This window comes from Papio anubis, chromosome 3 (genome assembly GCF_008728515.1).
Source record: "Papio anubis isolate 15944 chromosome 3, Panubis1.0, whole genome shotgun sequence".
NCBI lineage: Eukaryota > Metazoa > Chordata > Mammalia > Primates > Cercopithecidae > Papio > Papio anubis.
The window spans coordinates 49,962,777-49,988,708 of NC_044978.1; the positions used below are offsets into that span (position 1 = coordinate 49,962,777).

Genomic DNA, 25,932 nt, shown 5'->3' on the forward strand with positions numbered 1-25,932 from the left:
CTCTGCTACTCTACTGGAAATTTTTTTCTCTTTGATAATCACATCTAAAGTCTAGACCTGGGGCCAGGTGCAGTGGCTCACGCCTGTAATCCCAGCACTTTGGGAGCTGAGGCGGGTGGATTGCTTGAGGCCAAGAGTTTGAGACCAGCCTTGCCAACATGGTGAAACCCCGTCTCTACTAAAAATAGAAAAATTATCCAGGAGTGGTGGCGCATGTCTGTAATCCCAGCTCCTCAGGAGTCTGAGGCACAAGAATCTCTTGAATCTGGGAGGTGGAGGTTGCAGTGAGCCAAGATGATGCCACTGCATTCCTTCCAGCCTGCATGACAGTGAGATTCTGTCTCAAAGAAAAAAAAAAAAAAGTCTAGACTTGGAAACATACATATTGACAGTATATACTGATCAGAATGTTGCAGATTGAAATTATCAATGATGTGCCTCACCCCTGAAATTATCAATGATGTGCCTCACCCCCATCCTTCCTGCCCTTTTAATGTTATGGCTTTTAATCTCAGCCCTTTCAAACTGTAAATCAACATAATTTATAGTTGCTTTTTTGTGTCCAGTCTGTTAGAGGGAAAAAAGCCCACATAACCTTTGCTTGATGCTCCTACATTTTCCAGCCTTACTAGATCTTTAAATTATGATCAGTAGTCTATCAGTTTATTCTTTAGGCCACTTTCCAGCAACAATTCCAGCCTTCACTACCTTTCTCACCAGATAACCAGTATACCTCTATACAGAGAACTTGGTCATAAGCTGTGAATTCCCTCCATTCCTGGACCCCTTGCTACAGATGATTTACTTACTCCAACATCCATCCTTACCACCTGTCTCAGGAAGGAGGTGCCCTTCCTCCTGTACTCAGCATCTCCCTTTCACACCTACTTGGTCTCCTTGCTCCCACAATTAATAGCCTATCATTCTGTCCCTTCTTTTACTTCAAACAGCCTGCAGTCTGAATTCTTGCTTAGAAATAGTTCTCCGTGAGATCTCCAATAACACAGTTGTCAAATTAAACAGACACTTTGGTTCACTTAATCTCATGCCTACTTCTCAAAACTCATTTGGTTTCCCATGTTTACTTTCTGCCTAACCAACTTAATTTTTCTTTGTTCTTTCTGCCTATGGGCTGCTTTTCCTCATAGAATTGTTTTAAGGATTAAATGAGTTAATATATTAAGGATTTGTAAGTAGTGTCTGGCACATAGAAAACACTCTTAGTGGACGTTTACTATTATTATTTCACTAACATAATTGTTAGATAACCTCACCCATGCCTGTGGTTTTTACTACCAAATCTATTGTTAAAGCCTAGACTTTGACGCTGTCATTTTTTTTTTTTTTTCCATTGGAGTGCTTCATGGAATTGCGTGTCATCCTTGCGCAGGGGCTGTGTTTAATCTCTGTATTGGTCTAGTATTAGGATATGTGCTGCTGAAGCAGGCACTACTCTGTCTTAGGTGGGTTTATCTAATTGCCACTGGCTATTTCTTCCTGAGTATCCAGTTGAGCTCTCTTCCCTCCAAAATCTGTTTCTCTTAGCCCAGTAAATAATACCAGCAACCCCATTACTCATGCTAGAAGCAACCTGGGGGCCATCCTAGATACTTTACCTCCTCTAATCATTAACCAAATTTCTACTCATGGTATCTTCTAAATACCTTCTCTTCCATCCTCCCTGTCTTTCTTTGTCTCACCAAGTTTCCTTCTAATCCATTCTCCAGGCTACCAGTTGAAAGCTTTCTAAATGCAGCTTTCATCACTCACGAACCTTTGTGATTGCTTCCGATTCTTCAGTGGCATCTCTTGCTAAAAAGATGCCTAAGCATAGCAATTAAAGTCCTTTGATCTGGGCTCTGCCTATCTCCCCAAGCTTCATTCTCTTGCTACTCCTCTCTTAGACTTACCTGGGCTATAATATTTCATTTTTTCCCAAATATTCTAGGCATTCATACCTCATGAGCCATCCATTGATGGCTTCTTTCTGAACAACCCATTCCTCCTTCACCTACGTTGGAGTTCAGTTTTATTTACTGAGATATGAGGTGACATCAAAATAAAAGTTTCTGAAATAGGCGTGGAAACCATTCAGGTTGGGGAGTGATCTGTGAGTGAGCTCAGAACTTAAAGACTAGAAAGAGTAAAGTATATAAAGATAGGTTGGGGGGAAAAAAAAAGAATCAGCAACGGAAGTCAAGAACTATTCATAGAGAATAAACAGGACAGATAAGGTAACATTTCAAGATATGGTGGCAACATCAAGTGCAAAAAGAAAGGCAAAACAAATTAGGCCAAAGAAAAAGCCACTGAGATTCCACTGACAATGAGAGGGCAGTTCCAGTGAGGTGTGGTGGTGAAGCCAGAATGTAAGGGATGGGGCACTTGGTACATGGGCGTGTCTGACACAGCATACACTCAGGAGTGTACATTTCTGATCACATTAACAAGTCATGTCTAATTTCTAATAAGACTAAAGACAAAATTTTGGCCTTGGGGTCATTTATAAGGTCTCCTATGATCCTTTTGCTTTAAGTCTCCTATCCTACTTTTATGAGGGTACTACAGAGCACTTTATTTTTGGGAGGCAAGAGTAACCCTTTAGTTCCACAGCTATCAAAGCAACTTATCCTTTTATTGTAGCTTTTAACCATTCACAGTACTGCAAGTCTTCAGTGGTTGTGATTCATCTAGTCTTCAACCCCTTTGTTACAATCACCGTCCCCCGTAATTAAAACATATTTTGTAGGAACTCAGTACACTGTGATGCCAGCCCTAATGGTAGAATAAGATACTGCTCACCCTTTACAAGGGCACTGATTTGCTTCCTATCTGCGTCACACCTCCAAACCTTTGAAACACTCACATGCAGCAGGGAGACTTATTTAAGCACCTACAACTGTCTCTCCGAACACTGCAACTCAGTAGTAATGCTTTGGGTTCAAGACTAAAAAACAGTACATCACAGCTTCCAAAGTGAAAATATAAGTAAAGCCGGGCGCGGTGGCTCAAGCCTGTAATCCCAGCACTTTGGGAGGCCGAGGCGGGTGGATCACGAGGTCAGGAGATCGAGACCATCCTGGCTAACATGGTGAAACCCCGTCTCTACTAAAAATACAAAAAACTAGCCGGGCGTGGTGGCGGGCGCCTGTAGTCCCAGCTACTCGGAGGCTGAGGCAGGAGAATGGCCTGAACCTGGGAGGCGGAGCTTGCAGTGAGCCGAGATCGCGCCACTGCACTCCAGCCTGGGTGACACAGCGCGAGACTCCGTCTCAAAAAAAAAAAAAAAAAAAAAAAAAATAAGTAAAACAGAATTGCTTGGCCAGACGTGTGGCTCGTGCCTGTAATCCCAGCACTTTGGCAGGTCGAGGCAGGTGGATCACGAGGTTAGGAGATCGAGACCATCCTGGCTAACACGGTGAAAGCCCATTTCTACTAAAAATACAAAAAATGAGCAGGGTGTGGTGGCAGGCGCCTGTAATCCCAGCTACTTAGGAGGCTGAGGCAGGAGAATCACTTGAACCTGAGAGGCAGAGGTTGCAGTGAGCCGAGATCACATCACTGCACTCCAGCCTGGGCGTCAGAGCGAGACTCCATCTCAAAAAAAACCAAAAACCCCCATAATTGCTTATGCAAAATACTGCATATCAAAGACAAAACAAAGCTGTGAATTATAAATAGGCTGTAAAGTAGCAGCAGAGTTACTTTCTCCCACGATAATTGTTCATATCCATTGCACTGTAGAATCTTTATTTTTTGAGTCAGTCTCGCTCTGTCGCCCAGGCTGGAGTGCACTGGTGCCATCTTGGCCCACTGCAGCCTCCGCCTCCTGGGTTCAAATGAGTCTCCGGCTTCAGCCTCCTGAGTAGCTGGGATTACAGGCATGCACAACCACACCCGGCTCATTTTATATATTTTCAGTAGAGAGGGGGTTTCACCATGTTGGCCAGGCTGGTCTCAAACTCTTGACCTTAGGTGATCCACCTGCCTTGGCTTCCCAAAGTGCCGGCATTATAGGCGTGAGCCATCACACCCGGCCTGCACTGTTGTATCTTAACTTTGAGAAACTTGTCTATTTCAAGTAAATGATACTGTCACTGCCCAAAAAGGAAAAATATGAATCTATATCATCTCCAAATTATTTCTGAGTTATAGGACACTAATTCACTTGAATCCAGTGGTTACTTTGCCTCACATTAGAAATACCTGGGAAGCTTTTTGTAAGCCTGTGTCTTAGCTTCTACTGATACCAATTACATCAGTGTTTGGGAAAGGGAGCCAGGCATCTTTATTTTTAAAATATCTCTAGGTGATTTCATTGTGCAGCAACATTTTAGAAGGACTGCCTTATAGTTACAATAAGGAAAGCTTTAACATTTAGGGTTCTGTGTTCCAACCCAAGTGTTCTAAAAATGGAAAAAGGTAGTCTGAGATATATTATTACAAATGACTTTTTAAAAACCTACATACTGTGTATTTTATAGATTCTAAAGCCTTTTTCTTACATTTAACATGTCTTTAATTGGGAAGACTCCTATAAGAGTCTTATGAAACAGTACACCAAGTTAATGTGCCTTGTCTCTTCAAAGAAATTACTCTGGAAAGCTATATGCTAATTCTAATAATGTTACCATTCAAAATACTTTTAAATGGCTTTTTAGAGGAGAATCTAAATTTTACATATATTTAATAGAGACAAATTTCCTGTGGAAGATTTTAGTTTTAAAAAGAACTGCGTCATTTGAAGTTAATGTGATGTGAATCAAGCTAGGTAATGTCATACTTGGTTCAAATGGAGATGTGGCTATGAGATTGACACAAATTTTTTTAAGAGCTTCATAAAACATATGGAAGCAGTTCCAAAAAGTTTCCCACTGGCCGTGGTGGCTCACGCCTGTAATCCTAGCACTTTGGGAGGCTGAGGTGGGTGTATCACGAGGTCAGGAGATCCAGACCATCCTGGCTAACATGATGAAACCCCGTCTCTACTAAAAATACAAAAAATTAGCCCACCGTGGTGGCGGGCGCCTGTAGTCCCAGCTCCTCGGGAGGCTGAGGCAGGAGAATGGCATGAACCCGGGAGGTGGAGCTCGCAGTGAGCTGAGATCGCGCCACTGCACTCCAGCCTGGGCGACAGAGCGAAACTCCGTCTCAGAAAAAAAAAGTTTCCCAAATATTTTTGGGCAGTGGCAGCAGTAACTCTGATGTGAATTTAAAATTCAAATCAGAATTTTAAGAAAACTTAGAGATTATTCCTTTATTACAAATGAAGGAAAACTTTTGACTCACTGGTTCAGCTGGTCAGTGGCAGACCTGCAAAGAATTCACCCTCTGACTCCCAGTTGAGTTTTAGCCTGAACCCTCACTCACTCCCATCCAAAAAAAAGTGGGGGTGGGGGTTGCAGGGAGGGAAACAAGGTTAGCTTTGAATAAGTGTGTTCTATCGTGTAATAATCCTTTCCCACAAACTGAATTTTAAAATATTGCAGAACTTTGCTGGGTGTTCTCAGCAGGTTTACCACTCTGTGGAAACCAGAATCAGATGTCAGACATGTTCCTTATGTCCAGTCTTATGCCTTCTTCCTTTTTTTTTTTTTTTTTTTGGAGACAGTCTAGCTCTAGCTTTGTCACCCAGGCTGGAGTGCTGTGGCGTGATCTCAGCTCACTGCAACCTCTGCCTTCCAGGTTCAAGCAATACTCCCATCTCATCCCCTGGAATAGGTAGGATTAGGCACCTGCAACATGCCCGGCTAATTTTTGTATGTTTAGTAGAGACAGGGTTTTGCCATATTGGCCAGGCTGGTCTCGAACTCCTGATCTCAGGTGATCCACCCACCTCAACCTCCCAAAGTGCTGAGATTACAGGCGTGAGCCACCACGCCCAGCCCATTTCCACGTGTATGCAAGTTTCTATTTTTGTATGCAAGTTGTCTGGATCTTGAAGCCTGACCCTGTGTAATATGGCAAGATATTTAATCAGTGTCCTGCTTTATTGCTACAAGAGTTTCAGATAGTTTACATATAAGAACAAATGAAAGTCAACAAAAATAAACAGGTACAAGAAATTTCAGTGAAGAAAAAAGGAATTTCAAATAAATTACAAAAGAAAACTAATACACAGAATATATGCTGTAAAGTGTTACAGTCATTAAAATCCAGCTATATACTGGCTTTGAATATATTGGCAGCCAATAAAGATAAGTTAACCAGTTGAGATTCATACAGGCCAAGTTTACCAGATGCTTAGGAGACGCAAGGCTGTCAAGAAGGGTTTTGCTGTCTGTGTGACTAATCTTACATGAATGTTTTCCCAGAATTGAATTTTCCAAAGAAATATGGGGACAAGGGGCTGCAGTTGTGGGTATTCTGTTTTGTCATTCAAAGGCAGATCTTTCTACATTACAAATCAAAGTACAACTGACAATCTCGCGAAACTGAAGAACCTAAGCAGTAGCCCACAACCTCACATCTGCCTAGAGGAACAACTGGGTAGAAAAGACCGACCAACCAATCTTTCGCCATTCAGTCAGCCCTTCTGCCTATTTTGGGCTTAAATTTCTATGAACAGTATTAGTTCCGCCCTTTCAAATTGAAGAGTTAGGCCGGGCGCGGTGGCTGAAGCCTGTAATCCCAGCACTTTGGGAGGCCGAGACGGGCGGATCACGAGGTCAGGAGATCGAGACCATCCTGGCTAACACGGTGAAACCCCGTCTCTACTAAGAAATACAAAAAACTAGCCGGGCGAGGTGGCGGGCGCCTGTAGTCCCAGCTACTTCGGGAGGCTGAGGCCGGAGAATGGCGTGAACCCGGGAGGCGGAGCTTGCAGTGAGCTGAGATCCGGCCACTGCACTCTAGCCTGGGCTACAGAGCGAGACTCCGTCTCAAAAAAAAAAAAAAAAAAAAAAAAAAATTGAAGAGTTATTCTCTCTGGTGAAAAAATTAGGAGTGGGTTGTTAGGACATGAAATACAGAGGGCCCTTCCCTTTTTTGTTTTGAAACTTAGCCATTATTATTCTGACTTACAATGTGTATTTTAAAATTTATATTATTTTACAGATCTCACAAATCTATGAGGTTGAGAGGGCAGATACAATAATATACTCTATGGATGAGAAAACTTAGGCTCTAGAGATGGAGCAGCTCATTCAGGGTCACACTGGTGACAGCTAAGTCTTTTCAGTTACAGCCTGTGCCCTTTGACATGTTGCTTTTTCCCCTCCTCTTATTTTACATGCCCTAGTGAATTTCAGGCCTTTGCCATTCTGGTGTTTGACCATGGCTCAAAAATCTCTTCCTAATATCTATGCACTCCAGGTAAAAAGTCTGCCTGGCCTATATTTTTATACATGTCATTTTAAAGAAAGAGTTGATTAGAGCTTCTTATGTATGCACATTCATTTCTTGGATGCCTTTTTTAAAACTGAAATCATGTTTTAGTTTTACCTCTTTTTAGCATTTAATTCTTGGGAATCTTTCCTCAAGTCTAACACACATGATAAGTAATGCATATATATGCAACTATATGCAACATTCCCTTCATTATAAATCTTGGCTATTTTAAAAATGATTTGAATACAGAATATTTGCATCAATTTTTGCCTTTAATTTGAAATACCAGAGTAGCTGTTCTTACTGCTTCCTTTAAAAACTACCATTGAAGTATGCAAACAGTATCAAATGTTCTACTTTGGACAAAACTAGACTTTACTGTATCAGAATACTGGAAATCCAGGCCAGGCGTGGTGGCTCACGCCTGTAATCCCAGCACTTTAGGAGGCCGAGGCGGGTGGGTCAGTTGAGGTCAGGAGTTCGAGATCAGCCTGGCCAACGTGGTAAAATCCCGTCTCTACTAAAAATACAAAAATTAGCTGGGCATGGTGGTAATCCCAGCTACTAGGGAGGCTGAGGCAGGACAATCACTTGAACCTGGGAGGCAGAGGTCGCAGTGAGCTGAGATCACACCTCTGCACTCCAGCCTGGGCAACAGACTCCATCTTAAAAACAAAACAACAAAACACTGGAAATCCATTATATTCCAGTATTCAGCCACCACATCTTTCTTGTAGTCTAATTCTGTATGTATGATACTGCATGTGTATTTGACTTACACGTTTGACCATTTGACCATGTTTAACACATCTCTTGCTACACTGCAACATCTCTTCTCCGTTTGTGTTCACTCAAAGCCAAAGAAACAGTGGTGAGGAAGAAGCAAGCACTGTGGAGTCAAGATAGACCTGGGTTTGAATCTTGACTCAGCTACTATTTATTAGCTATCACTTTGCTCAAATTATTTTAACCTTTTGAGCCCTTGTCTATAGTTTTAAGACCCTATATAAAGCTCTTAGTCAAAGGCACTCAAATGTTAATTTCATCATATGTATACACCATAGTGCCTTATTTAAATAAACAATCCAGTCAGTCATTACTACCACCATGTACTATGTACGGTATCTACTGAAATGTGGCGTGAAGGAAACCAAAACTCATGCTGCTCCTACTCCCTCTTCAAATTTGCAGTTTACCTTCTGAGACTCAGTAACAAAACAGTATATGGGAAAATAGAAAAATAAAAACCAGAAACCAAATAGTACATAGTGTATAATAGGAAAAGCAGAATGAACGGTACATATGGATGGAATAAGGGATCTATGCATGGAACATGCAACTTGGGGTGGGGCACAGTGGCTCATGCCTGTAATCCCAGCCCTTTGGGAGGTGGAGGTAGGAGGGATCACTTGAGCCCAGGAGTTTGAGACCAGCCTGGGCAGCATGGTGAAACCCTATCTCTACAAAAAATAAATTTAGCTGGGCATGGCTTCATGTACCTGTGGTCCCAGCAGCTCGGGAGGCTGAGGTGGGAGGATCACTGGAGCCCATGAGGTAGAGACTACAGTGAGCCACGATCACACCACTGCACTGCAGCCTGGATGACAGAGCAACACCCTGTCTCAAAAGAAAAGACAAAAGCAACCTAGTAAGATTTATACACTAAAAAATCCTTACATAGAAGGCTCACATATGACTTTTTTTCTTTTTCAGTTCCTGGTAACTCACAGAACATAAATACGTCAGGCAAATGCATCAGTGAAGGAAGGAGTCAATCTCCTGCAGTGATAACTAGAAAGGATAACTCAGAGTTTCACTATGGATTTTTTCCAATCCCCTTAACTCATAGTAACATACCAATCATATGTTGGTGTTTCCAAAACCGATTTTGTCCAGTGGCATGCCCATGCACCCATATGCCTGCCCTCAACTCATACCCTGTTAATTTTGTTGGCAGACAACACTTAAAACTCAAACATTGACTTTCATTCTCCTCCAGATTTATTTACTTAAGGCTGCCATGGTTTCTCTTCAGGTTGAAATATTTGGGGGTAGGTAAACAATGTACCTGCACTAATGAGTATTCAAATCAGTATTGTTCTCAACAACATATGACTAGCAATTAGTCATGCTAAAATCTGAACCAATTCTACATTTGGTAGATGTTCTCATGCTTGTCATTCTTTCCAGTAGCCCCAAAATTGTGTGCATACTATGTTTCTTCTGAAAACCTCATTTGTTTTAAAAGTGGTTTTATTATAGAATGAGTGATCCATTTCAGTGGATGTTGTTGCAGCTACCACATACACAGAGAGCATAAGTGCCATCAACTTGCAGCTACAGATCTATCTTTGTTCACTTTTACAGTGAAGGCTCCGTGTGTGAATGGATATATGTGGGTCATTACGATAAAACAGTATTAAAGGAGAAAATCTACTCCCAGATTCTTTTTGGACTACAAAGACATTAAAAGCACTAGCTTTAAAAGACCATTTATTAATCTTACGTATTTACAACTCACAAATTAAAATATCTATTACCAGTAAGTTATTTTGTTTGGAAGAGGCTTTACCTGTAATTTGTACTTTTATTTCTGATGGAAGAGAATTCCAGGTTTTTTGTTTGTTTTTTTGTTTTATTTTTGAGACAGAGTTTCACTCTTGTTGCCCAGGCTAGAGTGCAATGGTGCGGTCTCGGCTCACTGCAACCTCCGCCTCGCAGGTTCAAGCGATTCTCCTGCTTCAGCCTCGCAAGTAGCTGGATTACAGGCACCTGCCACCAAGCCCAGCTAATTTTTGTATTTTTAGTAGAGATGAGGTTTCACCATGTTGGCCACGCTGGTCTCGAACTCCTGACCACAACTGATCCACCCGCCTTGGCCTCCCAAAGTGCTGGGATTACAAGCGTAAGCCACCACACCCAACCCAAGTTATCTAATTTTTACATTCTTCTTTCTAGATATTTTGAATCACAGTATCTGGCTATCTTAGGAAATTTCAATGAAAGCCCATTAACAGGCTTTCTAGAAAGTTTCCTATCTCTGAAAAGAAGGTCCTACTGACTATCTTGGCCACTGCCACATACGGCTTCTAAATAACCTATTGTGAATAGCATATTCCAATACAAATAATGATGACATCGAGTGACTAATATCAAATGTATACCAATATTATTCCAATGGCAAAGTTTAAATATGTAACAGCAATACAATAATGAAAACTAATTGATTAAATAATTGAAAACTAATTGGAATCTCTTCAAGAAACACAGTAACAGGGAACGTAGAGGCAGCACAAGGATTATTTTTGAAGAATGTATTAAAGAAATCTCTCATTTAAATAACAAAAGCCCCTCCAGGCTAAATAGTTCCTTTGCACTCATTTTGTTACAGCCCAAATGAAAATATTTTAAAGCTTTATGAAAATTACCATAAATTACTTTCTCTATAACTTCTCCTGCATGGTTCTAAAATGTTCATAATGCTATAATTTATTTACTTAATTTTATATGAAGATATAAAAAATAAATATTGCCATGCATATTGTTGACATTTTAAAAACCCACAAATAACTTAAAATGCTGTTTAGAGAAATTACTCCTACATACTAGTATGGAAGATTCAAGCAAGTCTGAGTTTTTATAGCATCCTCAAACTGAAAAGGCTTCAAAATAACCGAATTTATTATTTTAGAAATAGAGATGGGGTCTCGTGCCATGTTGCTCAGGCTGGACTTGAACTCCTGGGTTCTAGTGATTCTCTCACCTTAGCCTCCCAATGTGCTGGTATTACAGGCATGAGCAGCCACTGCACCTGACCAAAACAAGCCAATTTAATGCCCTTAAATGGTCAAAATGTAATATTAAGGAAAAGAAAACAATACAAGCCAAAATTGGAGTGCAAACACCTTTTTTTGCTATAGGTTTTAATTGAAAAGATCTGTGAACTAAAGGGAGTATTTTCCAAGGGCATGCTGGAAACAGAAAATGAAATGATAGAAACTTCCCATGTTTCTATCCTTCCTCTGGCATTGTCTTATCCTATTTGTTTCCTGAAACATCCCGTTAAGACTCTTGTGATTAAAAAGACAAAGCAAGTATTTATAAAAGTCCATCGGGTTCCTCAGTAAAGCTGAAGTCACATACTAGAGACAGGTGGTCTGAAGGATAATTGAAGGAAGGTAGCCTGTTGGGTCCAATCTGTTCTTCAGTGAGCAGATCGAGAGCTGACCTTACATTCAGAGCATGTTTAGAATACCAGATGTAATCCAGGGTGTGCCTGCACTCCCCTGAGGTCCGGATCTTCCAGGTAGTGTATGGGGGTTCTGACTGCCCATCAGCACTCAGCAGCTTGTAGGCGCTGTTCAGGTTGAGGCTAGAGGAAGCAAAGTGTTTGTAGACCTCTTCTGTTGGCTCTGCATTGAAGTCCCCACACACAATAAGGGGAATCTTGGCTCCTTGGGTGATGTTTTGCAGGTTCTGAAGGAGGTCACAGCCTTGAGCTGATCGAAACCGCTCCCAGCCAGTGCGTGCTTTTAGATGGGTGACAGCAATGCAGAACTGTCGGCCTGACTCCTTGCACTCCAGGGTCTGTGCAATGGCCACCTGGTTGGTTTTCAGTGTCATGGCTGTCAGCCTAATATTGGCACTGTTGACTAGCTTGAATCGGTTTTGAAGAAAAAATAAGGCACAGCCATCTGGTCCATTGTTGTGTTCTACATCTAGACAAGGTGACCAGGGTTTGGGGAAAAACGTGCCTTGATAACCTAGTCTACTGAGGAGTGGTTGGAAGGTGTCAAAATAGTGGTCCACCTCTTGGAGGCACAATATATCAGGCTGGTAGGCCAGGATTTCTTCTAGGATGAGACATTTCCTTTCTTCCCATTTGAGTGCTTCAACAGGGCATTGTACAAAGTTGTCTTTGCCTTCTCCAAGAGCTGAAAAGAAAAAGCCAGTCAGTTGTCAGCTCTTAGAGAACCATAACTTGAAAGTACCCAGGAGGTTTGGCATCACTCAACACCCTCAGAAGGCTTCCTCTGCTTCAAAAGCTTGGAGTGGTTCTCTGTCCAAACTGTATTACCCTATCCAAACTAAATCACCTCTCACTATGTGGATGAAGCACACAACAGATCTTTTGTTTCAGAACTATTTCATGTAACTATATTCCAGGATATCAAGATCTTACTTAAGGAAACTGCTTTGCAGTCCCAGGGATCTAAGCTATGTCAAATGAAATAAATGTCAATTAAAAAAATTTTTTTTTTGGTTTTTTAAAACACCAAATATTTAATGCCAAGTATTAGTTTTAACCCTGACTATTACAGACACTACTCAGAATGAATGGGACTTATTTTATGGAAAAAGAATCAAAGATTGGTAAGTCACAGAATCTCCTCTTATTTTCCATGAAAAAAAAAAATCAGGCCCTTGTTTTTCTTAAAATCTCAACTGCTACATAAAGTTGATTGACACATCTGTTTTTTAATTTGGCAGACCCAGGAAAGAAATCCTTTCTACCATAACAAAGTAACATATATATACACATACACACACACACGTATATATATACACATACACGTGTATATATATATATTTTTTTGAGACGGAGTCTCGCTCTGTCCCCCTGGCTGGAGTACAGTGGCTCAATCTCAGCTCATTACAACCTCCATCTCCCAGGTTCAAGTGATTCTCCTGCCTCAGCCTCCTGAGTAGCTGGGATTACAGGCACACACCACCACACCCAGCTAGTTCCTTTTGTATATTTAGGAGATGGGGTTTCACCATGTTGGTCAGACTGGTCTTGAACTCCTGACCTTAGGTGATCTGCCGAACTCAGCCTGCCAAAGTGCTGGGATTACAGGCGTGAGCCACCGCGCCTGGCCACAAAGTAATAGAGAACTGAAGCAACATCATTTTGGTCTCAAGTTATATAAATGAGTATGAATAATATGGCCACAAAAATACCTAGACTCACCTCCACCCACACAGAGCTGCCATTTTCTGCATAAAGTTCTGTGTTACCCAGTTTCTTCCCTGCAAATGGTATCGTGGTGCTATGGACTGAAAGCTGGGGGCAACAGAAAGTTTGAGGCTGTTCCATTCAACTGCCTAATAAAAGGTAGGGTTCTTCAAATTTGGATCTGCTGGGAAGTAGACAGACTTTCATTGTTCATGGATAGTCCACAAACATGGAAGGTGTAAAGAATAAACCGTGAGTTACTTGCTTTAATTGTAAAAACCAGGTCAGGTGCGGTGGCTCACGCCTGTAATCCCAGCACTTTGGGAGGCCGAGGTGGGTGGATCACCTCAGGTCAGGAGTTCGTGACCAGCCTGACCAACATGGAGAAACCCCATTTCTACTAAAAATACAACATTAGTTGGGTGTGGTGGCGCATGCCTGTAATCCCAGCTACTCAGGAGGCTGAGGCAGGAGAATCACTTGAACCCGGGAGGCGGTGGTTGCAGTGAGTTGAGATTGTGCCATTGCACTGCAACTTGGGCAACAAGAGTCAAACTCCATCTCAAAAAACAACAACAAAAAACCCAGATGACTCCCTGTCTTAACCTCTTCTAGGAGCTCTCCATGCTGTTCTAGTCACCCTATCCTTCTACACCTCCATCTGCCCACACTTCTTCCTTCCATATAAAACATCAGTGACCTGAGGATGTGCAGAAGCAGAAAGGCAGTCACAGCAAACTTGACTGCACAGGCACAAAAGCATCGGGCATACCTTGGGCGAGGATGTTCCACTGCATAACCCTTATAGGCGGGTGGGTACTAGGGCAGTCTGTCCTCAGATCCACAAAATCCCTCTGGAACCGGGGAGGTCGGGTGTGCAGGACGGCCCTGCATTCCTCAAGAAGCTCTTTAGGATCGATGGGCTCCAGATGTTCTGGGTCAGGTGACACCAAATACTCTGGGTGCTGGGAGGCAGCGCTGCTGTTCAGTGTCTTGGCAAGAGCACTATAGAGTCTGCTTGTACCGGTTCCCATGGAACACGCTACGGAAAAGGAAATCACAATTACACATTCAGCTCCTTTTCCTGACTTCTCGCCCAGCACAACTGTAAGATAAACATTTACTGTCCACAGAAACCAGGAGCTCAATTGTTGCCATATTCATGTATAAAGTCATTTCTTTTTTTTTTGTCTTTTTGAGATGGAGTTCCGCTCTTGTTGCCCAGGCTGCAGTGCAATGACGCGATGTCGGTTCACTGCAACCTCTGCCTCCCAGGTTCAAGCAATTCTCCTGCCTTAGCCTCCCAAGTAGCTGGGATTACAGGCATGCACCTTTACCCCCTGCTAATTTTGTATTTTTAGTAGAGATGGGGTTTCTCCATGTTGGTCAGGCTAGTCTGGAACTCCCGACCTCAGGTGATCCGCCTGCCTTGGCCTCCCAAAGTGCTGGGATTACAGGTGTGAACCACCACGCCCGGTGTATAAAGCCATTTCTACAGAGGCAGAATAAAGGAGTTTCCAGGTTCCAGCTTTCTACTAGGACAGTTAATTTAAGTACTACCATTAAAACTAATCTCTGATTAACAATGAAAACTCATCCTTTTAAGGAAGAAATACCTTGATCTTGATGGCCTCTTCTAACCTAGGATTTGTCTTTGTAATTTATAAACCCAGTCTTAAAAAAAGAGCATGGCGGCCGGGCACGGCGGCTCAAGCCTGTAATCCTAGCACTTTGGGAGGCCGAGACGGGCGGATCACGAGGTCAGGAGATCGAGACCATCCTGGCTAACACGGTGAAACCCCGTCTCTACTAAAAAATACAAAAAAACTAGCCGGGCGAGGTGGCGGGCGCCTGTAGTCCCAGCTACTCGGGAGGCTGAGGCAGGAGAATGGCGTGAACCCGGGAGGCGGAGCTTGCAGTGAGCTGAGATCCGGCCACTACACTCCAACCTGGGCGACAGCGCGAGACTCCGTCTCAAAACAAACAAACAAACAAACAAACAAAAAACATGGCTTAACAAAATCTTTTTCTATATATCTTTTTCTATATATCTTTTTCTATATATCTTAATAAGAACTTAAAAGACTAGGCTGGGCATGGTGGCTCACACCTGTAATCCCAGTTCTTTGGGAGGCTGAGGTGGGTGGATCACTTGAGATCAGGAGTTCGAGACTAGCCTGGCCAACATGGCGAAACCCCGTCTCTACCAAAAATATAAAAAATCAGTCGGCTGTGGTGGTATGTGCCTGTAATCCCAGCTACTCAGGAGGCTGAGGCAGGAGACTCGCTTGAACCAGGGCATGGTGGTTGCAGTGAGCCGAGATCACTCTACTGTGCTCCAGCCTGGGTGACATAGCGAGACTGAAAAAAAAAAAAAAGACTAGTTTGTGGCCGGGCATGGTGGCTCACGCCTGTAATCCCAGTACTTTGGGAGGCCAAGGCGGGCAGATCACGAGGTCAGGAGATTGAGACCATCCTGGCTAACACGGTGAAACCCCGTGTTACTAAAAATACTCTACTAAAAATACAAAAAATTAGCCAGGCTTGGTGGCAGGTGCCTGTAGTCCCAGCTACTCAGGAGGCTGAGGCAGGAGAATGGCGTGAACCCGGGAGGCGGAGCTTGCAGTGAGCTGAGATCCCGCCACTGCACACTCAGCCTGGGCGACAGAGTGAGACTCCGTCTCAAAAAAAAAAAAAAGACTAGTTTGTAAGAAGTGAAATGTTAGAAAGCCCATGTTAATGTTAATCCTGGGTGAGAAATTAGGTAATAGCAGGCTGCTTGCTACCCTGGTCATTTCATCTATACAGATCCCTCTGTTGGGGAAAGTAATGGCTGGATTCTTTCCCATTTCTCTTAGATATTAAGTGTAAATCAAGGCTTGGGCTTTCTGTAGAACTCTGAACTTCATTGAGTGGTATAGTCTATAATCTAGTATCAATTGCTGGATTTCTTAAAATCCAGAAAAGGGGCTGAGGCCAGAAGGGGTTAAGAGTAAGCTGAGTTTGGTCAGCTAACTTCCATCCAGGGCACTACCTTCTCATGAGTTGCCCACATTTCCTGGGATCCTAGAAAGACAAAGAGCAAGGAAAAATGCAGGAAGCACCAGTTACTTTGTCTTCCCAAGTAATTTTTAGTGTTTTGCTTTTTATAATTCATTAAGGAGAATAGAGCATAATCTTCAACTAATTAGCATTATGTGGCAGTTCACTTGAAAGCGGTTGATTGCTTTTAGAGGTCAACTATGTTTTATTTTCATTATAGTATAAATCAGGGGCACGTTTTACTGGGAGTAATGTCCAAATTTCTGTGTATGATAAAGGCAATCTGGATTTCCCTCTCCTGAAAGATACAAAGTTTTCTTTATAAAATATAAACATTTTATAAATGTAAATATTATATAAAGTTTTCGTTATAAAATTTGGCAGGCTCATCAACCACATCTCAAACTAGCAGTCAATCAAATTAACTGTGGCAGGTTACAAAGGAAATTCAAATATTTACCACCAAATGTCCTTGAACATTAAGGTCAATGAGGATGCAAGCATGCTTTTTTTGTTCCTTCCTGTCTACTCAAAGTAGTTTTTCCCGCCAGTAAGAAAGCTAGACTACAGCAAATAAACACATACTAATTTTCCCAACAAACACGGCAGGTGTGTGTGCATCCGCAAGCAAGCATGCGCTCCCACAAACACACACACACACAACTGTTTCCAAACTGTTTGATTTCAATAATTTCATTTTAATTGATCTCCGCCTGAGTACATGGGTCCAAAGGAAGAAACTGTCTTCACGGCTGGCAGTACAAGTTTTGAAAGTCTTTCTTCTTGTACTTTTTTTTTTTTAACTTCCTGTAGGTTTTTTGGGGAAAACAAACAAAAAACAGCCAAACATCCAAGTGTGGTCTCCTGATTAGCAACATCGGTATCACTCGAGATGGTGATCCCCGAACTGTGAGCTAACATGTCCCAGGGAACCACAGCAAACTCACAGGGACACCATGGTATATTTTATTTTTAAATGTGAAATAAACAGTGACGTCTGACACCTATCAGGCTCCGGGCAGACTACTAGCTTGATGTAGAACTCAGTTTCAATAGGACTGCCCTACAGTCCTTTGCCTTTATCTTTGCCAAGCTGAGTTTTAGGGTGGTTATATGAAAAAACTACCATTTACAAAAGTGAGTGTGGAGAAAGGAGGATGATAGTGTCCAATGGGAGTCAAACATTTAAGGAGTATGTGAAATCAGAAAAGCAATCCTGAACCACACTCCTTCTAAAAATTTAGAAAAACCGGGCCGGGCGCGGTGGCTCAAGCCTGTAATCCCAGCACTTTGGGAGGCCGAGACGGGCGGATCACGAGCTCAGGAGATCGAGACCATCCTGGCGAACACGGTGAAACCCCGTCTCTACTAAAAAATACAAAAAACTAGCCGGGCGAGGTGGCGGGCGCCTGTGGTCCCAGCTACTCGGGAGGCTGAGGCAGGAGAATGGCGTAAGCCCGGGAGGCGGAGCTTGCAGTGAGCCAAGATCGCGCCACTGCACTCCAGCCTGGGTGACAGAGCGAGACTCCGTCTCAAAAAAAAAAAAAAAAAAAAAAAAAAAAAATTTAGAAAAACCAATTTCACATGAAGAGAATAAAGAATAGAACAGTATCAGACAGTGAAAGCATGCCAGAAACATGTGCCCAGGAAGCAAATCAAACTGCATCCTATTGCAGGGTAAGCTAAGTCTTTAAGAAAATGATACAAGGCTGGGCGTGGTGGCTCAGACCTGTAATCCCAGCACTTTGGGAGGCCAAGGCAGGCGGATCATGAGATCCGGAGATCAAGACCATCTTGGCTAAGTTGGTGAAACCCCATCTCTACTAAAAAAAATACAAAAAAAAAATTAGCCGGGCATGATGGCACGCACCTGTATTCCCAGCTACTCTGGAGGCTGAGGCAGGAGAATGGCGAGAACCCGGGAGGTGGAGCTTGCAGTGAGCTGAGTTCATGCCACTGCACTCCAGCCTGGGCGACAGAGCGAGACTGTCTCAAAGAAAAAAAAGAAAAGAAAAGAAAATGATACAAGAGGCCGGGCATGGTGGCTCATGCCTGTAATCCCAGCACTTTTTGGAAGGCTGAAGTGGGGGGAATCACCTGAGGTCAGGAGTTCGAGATCAGCCTAGCCAACACAGCAAAACCCTGTCTCTACTAAAAAGGCAAAAATCAGCCAGACATGGTGTTGGGCGCCTGTAATCCCAGCTACTTGGGAGGCTGAGGCAGGAGAATCGCTTGAACCCGGGAGGAGGAGGTTGCAGTGAGCCGAGATGGCGCCATTCCACTCCAGCCTGGGCAATAGAGCAAGGCTCCGTCAAAAAAAAAAAAAAAAAAAGAAGACATGAAAGAATAACCTAAATCAGAATTAGAAACCTCAGAAATGAGACACCAAAAAGAATTAACAATAAAAATTAAAAAGAAATGAGAAAAAGATCAGAGTCAAACTAAGGGTTGCATTTGTTTTAAATAAAAGGGAGAAAGTGACAAATACTAAAAATGAGCAAAGACCCAAAATATGAGTAATAGCAGTTCTTACAGATGAAGACCAATGAAAGGGAGCAAAATAAACCAAGAAAACTTTTAAAAACAATACTTAAAAAGTAGATATTGAAAAAAACACATTGCAAACTTGAGAGTATCAACCCAAAATGACCAACACCAAGTGGACTATTAAAAAAAAAAAATCAGATTATCATCAGACTTCAACTGCAATGTTTTATGTGAGAAGAAAATGAAGTAATCTATTTAACATACATAAAGTGTAAGCCAAGGATTTTATATCCAGCAACACTAGAATATTGTCTCCAAGAGCCCCTTATGAGGAATCTACTAGTGCAAGGATTGGTGCTTTTGTACAGTCCTCAAGCTAAGAATGGCCTTTTTTTTTTTTTTTTAAATGGAGTCTCACTATGTTGCCCAGGCTGGTCTCAAACTCCTGAGCTCAAGCCATCCTCCCATCTCAGCCCCGCAAAGTGCTGGGATTACAGGCATAAGCCACCACACCCGACAAGCTAAGAAAGACTTTTACATTTAAAAAATGTGTTAAGTACACACACACTCACGAATACATTAACAGGACCATTTTTGGCCCACAGAGCCTAAATATTTACTATGCAGCCTTCTTCAAAAGAAATTTGCCATACCTAGAACTAGAGAACAAGCTTCAGACCAAAATGACCAGAAACATTGGTGTAAGAACTGGTGCAGAGCACTAAACATAGAGCTACTTAGCAAATCAATCCTAAAGGCGACTGTCAGGGAGAATTCAGTATATAACGGCTATATGGCCCAACAATGAAAACGAAGATTTAATACCCCAAAAAAGGAGGTGGCAGGATGAGAAAAGCATCTTCAATTTAAAAATGTTAAACTTTTCCGTAAGTTTAATTGTAGCGATAATTAGCAATTATGACTAAGTGATCATAATTAGTAGTGGTGATATTGGCACTGCCATTCTGAGACTGCTGTGTATATATGAGATGAATCAAATGGGATAGTCTATCATTCCCTGTTGTCTCTTGGGGGATCTAGTTTTTGAAATGCATTTAATAGGCTGTTAGATACAAGTCTCAAGGAAAACATTCTTGTTAAAGCCAGCTCATTTTGAACCAATAGCAGATTATCAAATCTGGTCATCTACCTTATTTGGCCTCAGAGCCTCTTGGTGGTTTTCAACAGAAGACAAAGCTTTTGAGATGCAGGATATACTGCAGCATGGCCAAATTCTAAGGCCTCAAAAGAGCAATTCTAGTCCCAGTTCCATGACTATTTAGCTGTGCCACAACTCTCTAGACCTGCTTATCTAACTTTTTAAAATTTATTTTATTTATTTATTTGTTTGAGATGGAGTCTCGCTCCACCACTAGGCTGGAGTGCAGTGGTGTGATCTCGGCTCACTGCAACCTCCACCTCCCAGGCTCAAGTGATTCACCTGCCTCAGCCTCCCGAGTAGTTGGGACTACAGGCGTGCTTCACCACACCCCACTAATTTTTGTATTTTTAGTAGAGACAGAGTTTCACCATGTTGGCCAGGCTGGTCACAAACTCCTGACCTCAAGTGATCCACCCACCTTGGCCTCCCAAAGTGCTGAGATTACAGGCGTGAGCCACCGCACCCAGACTTTTTTTTTTTTTTTTTTTTTCCCCAAAGGGCCTGTTTTTTGTAAGGGCCTCACTCTGTTACCCAGGCCGGAATGCAGTGCTATGATCATAGCCCACTGCAACCTCAACTCCTGGGCTCAAGCCATCCTCCCACCTCAGCCTCCCGAGTAGCTGAGACTGCAGGTGCACACCACCACACCCAGCCAAGATCTGCTTACTTCTCTTTAAAATGAGGGCTTACGTGATCTTAATTTTCCAAGATCAGGTGGAAAAGGCATCTGGGTTAGAACAGGGAAAACTCTTCAAATCTATGTTCCTCATCCCTACTGTTGGGGATATGAGACACATATCTTCCTATTAATAAAAGTTGGGCCAGGCGGGGTGGCTCACACCTGTAATCCTAGCACTTTCGGAGGCTGAGGCGGGAGGTTCCCTGGAGTCCAGGAGTTCGAGACCAGCCTGGACAATACAGTGAGACCCTGTCTCTACAAAAATAAAAAAATAATTATTATTATTTAAAAAGATGTTTCATTCAGAATTTCTATTCTCGTATTTCAAAAACAATGAATAATTCTTGTCAGGTGTGATAACACTACTCATATATGGAATAATACACTGCAATTTGCCTTTCAAGTTTTATTGGCATAGCCCTTTTGCCCTTGTTTCGCAGTAGATTGATTCATCTGAGAAAGATATTATTAGGCTACATTTTGAATAAGAGACTAGGTAGAGAGGAATCATTAGGAAGTGTTTACTACAGTCTTGTCTCTGCCCCCTTAGACCTTACAGGAAACCCGAAGATATTCCCCAAGGTGGACTGATGCAACACTGCCTGCCAGAGTATTTAACCACAACATGACACAGGACAAGCCCTCTAATACTAAGTACCTGGGAAACATTAGTCTGTTGCATAATGATCATGAAGTTAGGACAGAGATACAGATGGTCCTGAAAGACATTTCCACTCATCCACCCTTGTTCTAGACAGCTTACTGAGGGACTCCCTTGTGTCAGGCTGTTCTGTGCTCCCTGCAATTTGAGTTATGCCAATAAAATATGTGCTGATATTTTCCCTCAAAAAATTAGCAAGTATTTGGGGAAAGATTAATACTCAAGAATTCATGACAGAAAAACTGGGTGCTAACTATGCAGAATCACTAGGGTATAATAAAAGTTAAAACAATCAGGATGGATAAGACTAACCAGAAAAAGGACTTTGAAAAAATAGGATTTAGATATGAAACTCTAATTTGTGACAAGTATACCACTTGGCCCACCATGGGTGGCCACTCTCATCTTCTGCCCCACTCAAACCACGGACACAAATGGCTGTTCATTCATTTTTTTGTCAAATCTTTGAGTTGGAACCAGGCACAGTGGCTCACACTTATAATTCCAGCTACTCAGGAGGCTGAGGCAGGAGGCTCACTTGAGGCCAGGAGTTGGAGGCCAGCCTGGGCAACATAGCAAGACTCTGTCTCTCTAGAGAAAAAAAATTAAATATCTCTCTAGAAAAAAAAAAAAAAGTTTGAGTGCCTATTGTGTACCAGACACTACCCTGGAGAGATATCACTGAGCAAAACAGATGAGTATCTCTGCCCTCATGGAGCTTCTGTTCTTTGTAGTGGGAAGAGACAAACAAGACCCTGTATACAAACACATATATATATCTGTGTGTAGTCTGTCATATAACAAAAAGTGCTTTGGAGAAAAATAAAGGGAAAAGGTGGAATAGGGAATGCTTGTGGGCAGGGAGCTGTTATTGGATATGTGATGCTTACGGAGGCCTCGCAAAAAGATGGAATTTGAGCAGACACTGGGAAGGGGTAAGGAAATAGCCTCACTGGAGACCTGATAGAACATTCCAAGCAGAGGGAACAGCAAGTGCAAAATCCCTGAGGAACATGTGTAGCAAGCTTGATAAACAGAGGGGACTACGGTGGCGTGAACAGTCTGAATAAAAGGAGATGAGGTCAGAGAAAAAGCAGTGAGAGGGGAGCAGATCGGGTAGGGCCTTGCTGGTCTATCTAAAGACTCTGGCCTTTAACAGAGATGGAAGCAGCTGGAGAATTCTACTCAAGAGGAGAATCTGATTGACATTTTTAAAATATCACTGGTTGATATATTTAAAATACACTACACTACAGGAACATAGGGCAGACAGGAGGAAACTCATTTGAGGAAATGTACAACAATCTAGGCAAGAGATAGCAGGGGTGAACTGGGGGGGCAGCAGTGAAAGTGGTTGGATTCTCAATAAATCTAAAGTTGGATCCAAAAAGTTTTGATAACTTGGATGTGATTTGTGACAGAGCAGTCAAAAAGGAGCCTGAAAGCTGGGTGTGGTGGCTCATGCCTGTAATCAAAACACTGCCTTGGGAGGCCAAGGCAGGAGGATCACTTAGGGTCAGGAGTTCGAGACCAGACTGGGCAACATCGGCAGCCCCTGTCTCTACAACAAAACAAAACAGAACAAAAACAAATTAACCAGGTGTAGTGGTGTGCATCGGTAGTCCCAGCTATTCGGGAGGCTGAACTGGGTTGCTTGAGCCCAGGAGATCGAGGCTGCAATGAGCTGTGATCATGCCACGGCACTCCAGCCTGGGTGACAGAGCGAGACCCTATGTATCTCTTAAAAAAAACAAAAAAGTGTCCACAGTTTCCAGCTGAGCGACCAGAAGGATAGAGTTGCCAACTACAGTGGTTAGGAAGACTTGACAGGGTTTACAGAAAATAGGAGTCCAACAATTAGATGACTGGCATTCAGGAGAGAGTTACAAACTGGAAACAAACATTGAGAGATATTAATGTACAGAAAAGACTGAATTGAGTTAGAAAGGAGATCAAAGGATTGAGATCTGGGAAATCTGCAAAAGCAACATGAAATGACATGGCCAGAGAAGTAGGAGAACGTGAGCTGCGCAAAGTGGCTCACGCCTGTAATCCCAGCACTCTGGGAGGCTGAGGTGGGCAGATCACTTGAGCCGAGGAGTTTGAGACCAGCCTAGGCAACATGATGAACATGTTTTTTGTGTCTCTACAAAAAACACAAAAATTAGCTGGGTGTGGTGGCATGTGCCTGTAGTCCCAGCTTCTTGAGGGGCTGAGGAGGGAGGATCACTTGAGCCCAGGTGTTTGAAGCTGCAGTGAACTGTGAACACGCCACTGCACTCCAGCCTGGGTGACACAGCAAGACCCTGTCACAACAACAACAACAACACAGCAAACAAACCAGCGCTAGGGAATTAATAACAAAGTAAATACTAGATAGACTTTACATATTATTTTTATACTTATGGCACTAAGTGCTAAGGCTTACTAAGAACTACCTAGGGACTATAATGTAGTAAGTCTACGTATTTAAATTTGTAAACTAAAGAAGACTGAAGATTGAGGGGCACCTTTCTCTTCTCCTCACTTTATTATGGTTTGAATGCATGTGCCCCAAAGGTCATGTATTAGAAACTTGATCCCCAAAGCAGCAGTGTTGGGAGCTGGGCAATGGGAGGTGTCTGGTCATGAGGGCATGGCTCTCATCAATGGCTTAATACCAATATGGTGGTGGGGGAGACACAGTGCTGTTGCAGGGGTGGGGGTTTCTTATAAAAGGGCGAGTTCAGCCCTCTCTTGCCCTTCTACCTTCGGCCATGGCATGACACAGCAACAAGGCCCTTACCAGATGCCAGCCCTTTGACTGAACTTCCCAGCCTCCTGAACTTTATTTTCAGTTCTCATCACAATCCTAGGAAGCAGATACTCTTACTATGCCAATTTCAAATGAGGGAATAGTCTGTAATCCTAGCACTTTGGGAGGCTGAGGTGGGTGGATCATTTAAATCCAGGAGTTTGAGAGTAGCCTGGGCAACATAGAGAGATCCTTTTCTAGATGTAATTAAAAAAAGAAAAAATTAGCTGGGCATGGTGGCATGTGCCTGTGGCTAGGGCAGGAGGATCACCTGAGCCCGGGAGGTGGAGGTTGCAGTGAACCATGATTGCACCACTGCACTCCATCTCTCAAAAAAACAAATAAACAAAACAAAAAACAAAATGAGAGAATAACTGAGTAACAAGTCTCATTGTTTCTCACCTACTTTAAAAAACAACTTAACATTCCCTTCGTTTTTTTTTGGAGATAGGGTCTCACTCCATTGCCCAAGCTGGAGCTGCAGCGCAGTGGTGCCGTCACAGCTCTCTGCATCCTCTAACTTCTGGGCTCAAGCAAACCTCCTGCCTCAGCCTAAGCAGCAGGGATTAGAGGTATATGCCACCAACCCTGGCTAATTTAAATTTTTTTTTTTTTTTGTAGAGACAGGGGTATCACTTTGTTTCCAGGCTGGTCTTGAACTCTTGGCTTCAAGCAATCCTCTCAGCTCAGCCTCTCAAAGCGTTGGGATTACAGGCATTAGCCACCATACCCGGCCTAACATTCAACGTTTTTGAGATGGAGTCTCACTCTGTCGCCCAGGCTGGAGTGCAATGGCGCAGTCTCAGCTCACTGCAACCTCTGCCCCTCACCCAGTTCAAGCGATTCTCCTGCCTCAGTCTCCTGAGTAGCTGCGATTACAGTGGCACGCCACCACACCTGGCTAATTTTTATATATTTAGTAGAGATGGGGTTTTACCATGTTGGCTAAGCTGGTCTTGAACTCCTGACCTCAAGTGATCCACCCACCTTGGCCTCCCAAAGTGCTGGGATTACAGGTGTGAGCCACCACACCTGGCCACATTCACTTTCTTTTTGTTTTGGAGACGGAGTCTCGCTCTGTTGCCCTGGCTGGAGTGCAGTGGCACGATCTTGGCTCACTGCAACCTCCGCCTCCCAGGTTCAAGCAATTCTCCAGCCTCAGCCTCCCAAGTAGCTGGGACTACAGGTGCACGCCACCACACTCAGCTAATGCACATTCACTTTTTAATTTTTCAGTATCAACCATTAAAAAAAAAAATTCCTTTCATACATAAATACATGTTGACTTCCAGGATTTCAAACCATCTACTTAAGTTTTATGCCTTAATAGGAGTTGCTATTCAGGACTTTAAAAAGATTTTCAAACATTCATAATAGCTCAATATTCAAAGCTTATTTCCTAAGGCTAGACAGCACCAATAATTCACCCACGTGGCAATTAAGACACTGAAAAGTACCAAATCTTGACAAAACCTCTGCTGAACTCTATTTGGCACTCAAATTGGCTTCGGGTCTAATTTTATGTGTTTGGAAATTTTGGATTTGATTCCACACATATTTGGCTTCTGCTCACAATTCACTTTTCACAGACACAGTAATTTTCCTTTCTTTTTTTATTAAAAAAGAATTTTAAAAAATAGGGACGAGATCTCACTAAGTTGCCCAGGCTGGCTTCAAACTCCTGGCCTTCAGTGATCTTTCCACCTCAGCCTCCCAAGGTGTTGGGATTGGGTGTGAGCCACTGCAATGGGCCAGCCACCGTTCTCAATGCAACACAAATTACAGAATTCATAAAGTTAACAGGCACATCAAAATAGCTTTA

At 42.7% G+C, this 25,932-nt stretch overlaps 1 protein-coding gene and 1 non-coding gene across 5 annotated transcripts in view; both read right to left on the reverse strand.

Annotated features, from left to right (window-relative positions):
- Nucleotides 1–1,345: 1,345 nt before the first annotated feature.
- LOC116274303 lies at nt 1,346–1,450 on the reverse strand. Its single transcript, XR_004182933.1, has one exon. It is a non-coding gene; the product is annotated as a U6 spliceosomal RNA (small nuclear RNA).
- An 8,355-nt stretch (nt 1,451–9,805) lies between these two features.
- Nucleotides 9,806–25,932, reverse strand: part of NOCT (nocturnin) — a 32,332-nt gene continuing 16,205 nt past the window's right edge. For all 4 annotated transcript variants that reach the window (XM_003899200.5, XM_009207573.4, XM_031664263.1 and 1 more), the window contains 2 exons: nt 14,058–14,327; nt 9,806–12,263 (listed from right to left, as the gene is read on the reverse strand). In XM_003899200.5, the coding sequence (XP_003899249.1) occupies nt 11,428–12,263; nt 14,058–14,327 (1,106 nt within the window). In that variant the 3' untranslated portion in view covers nt 9,806–11,427. The remainder of the gene's footprint in view (nt 12,264–14,057; nt 14,328–25,932) is intronic.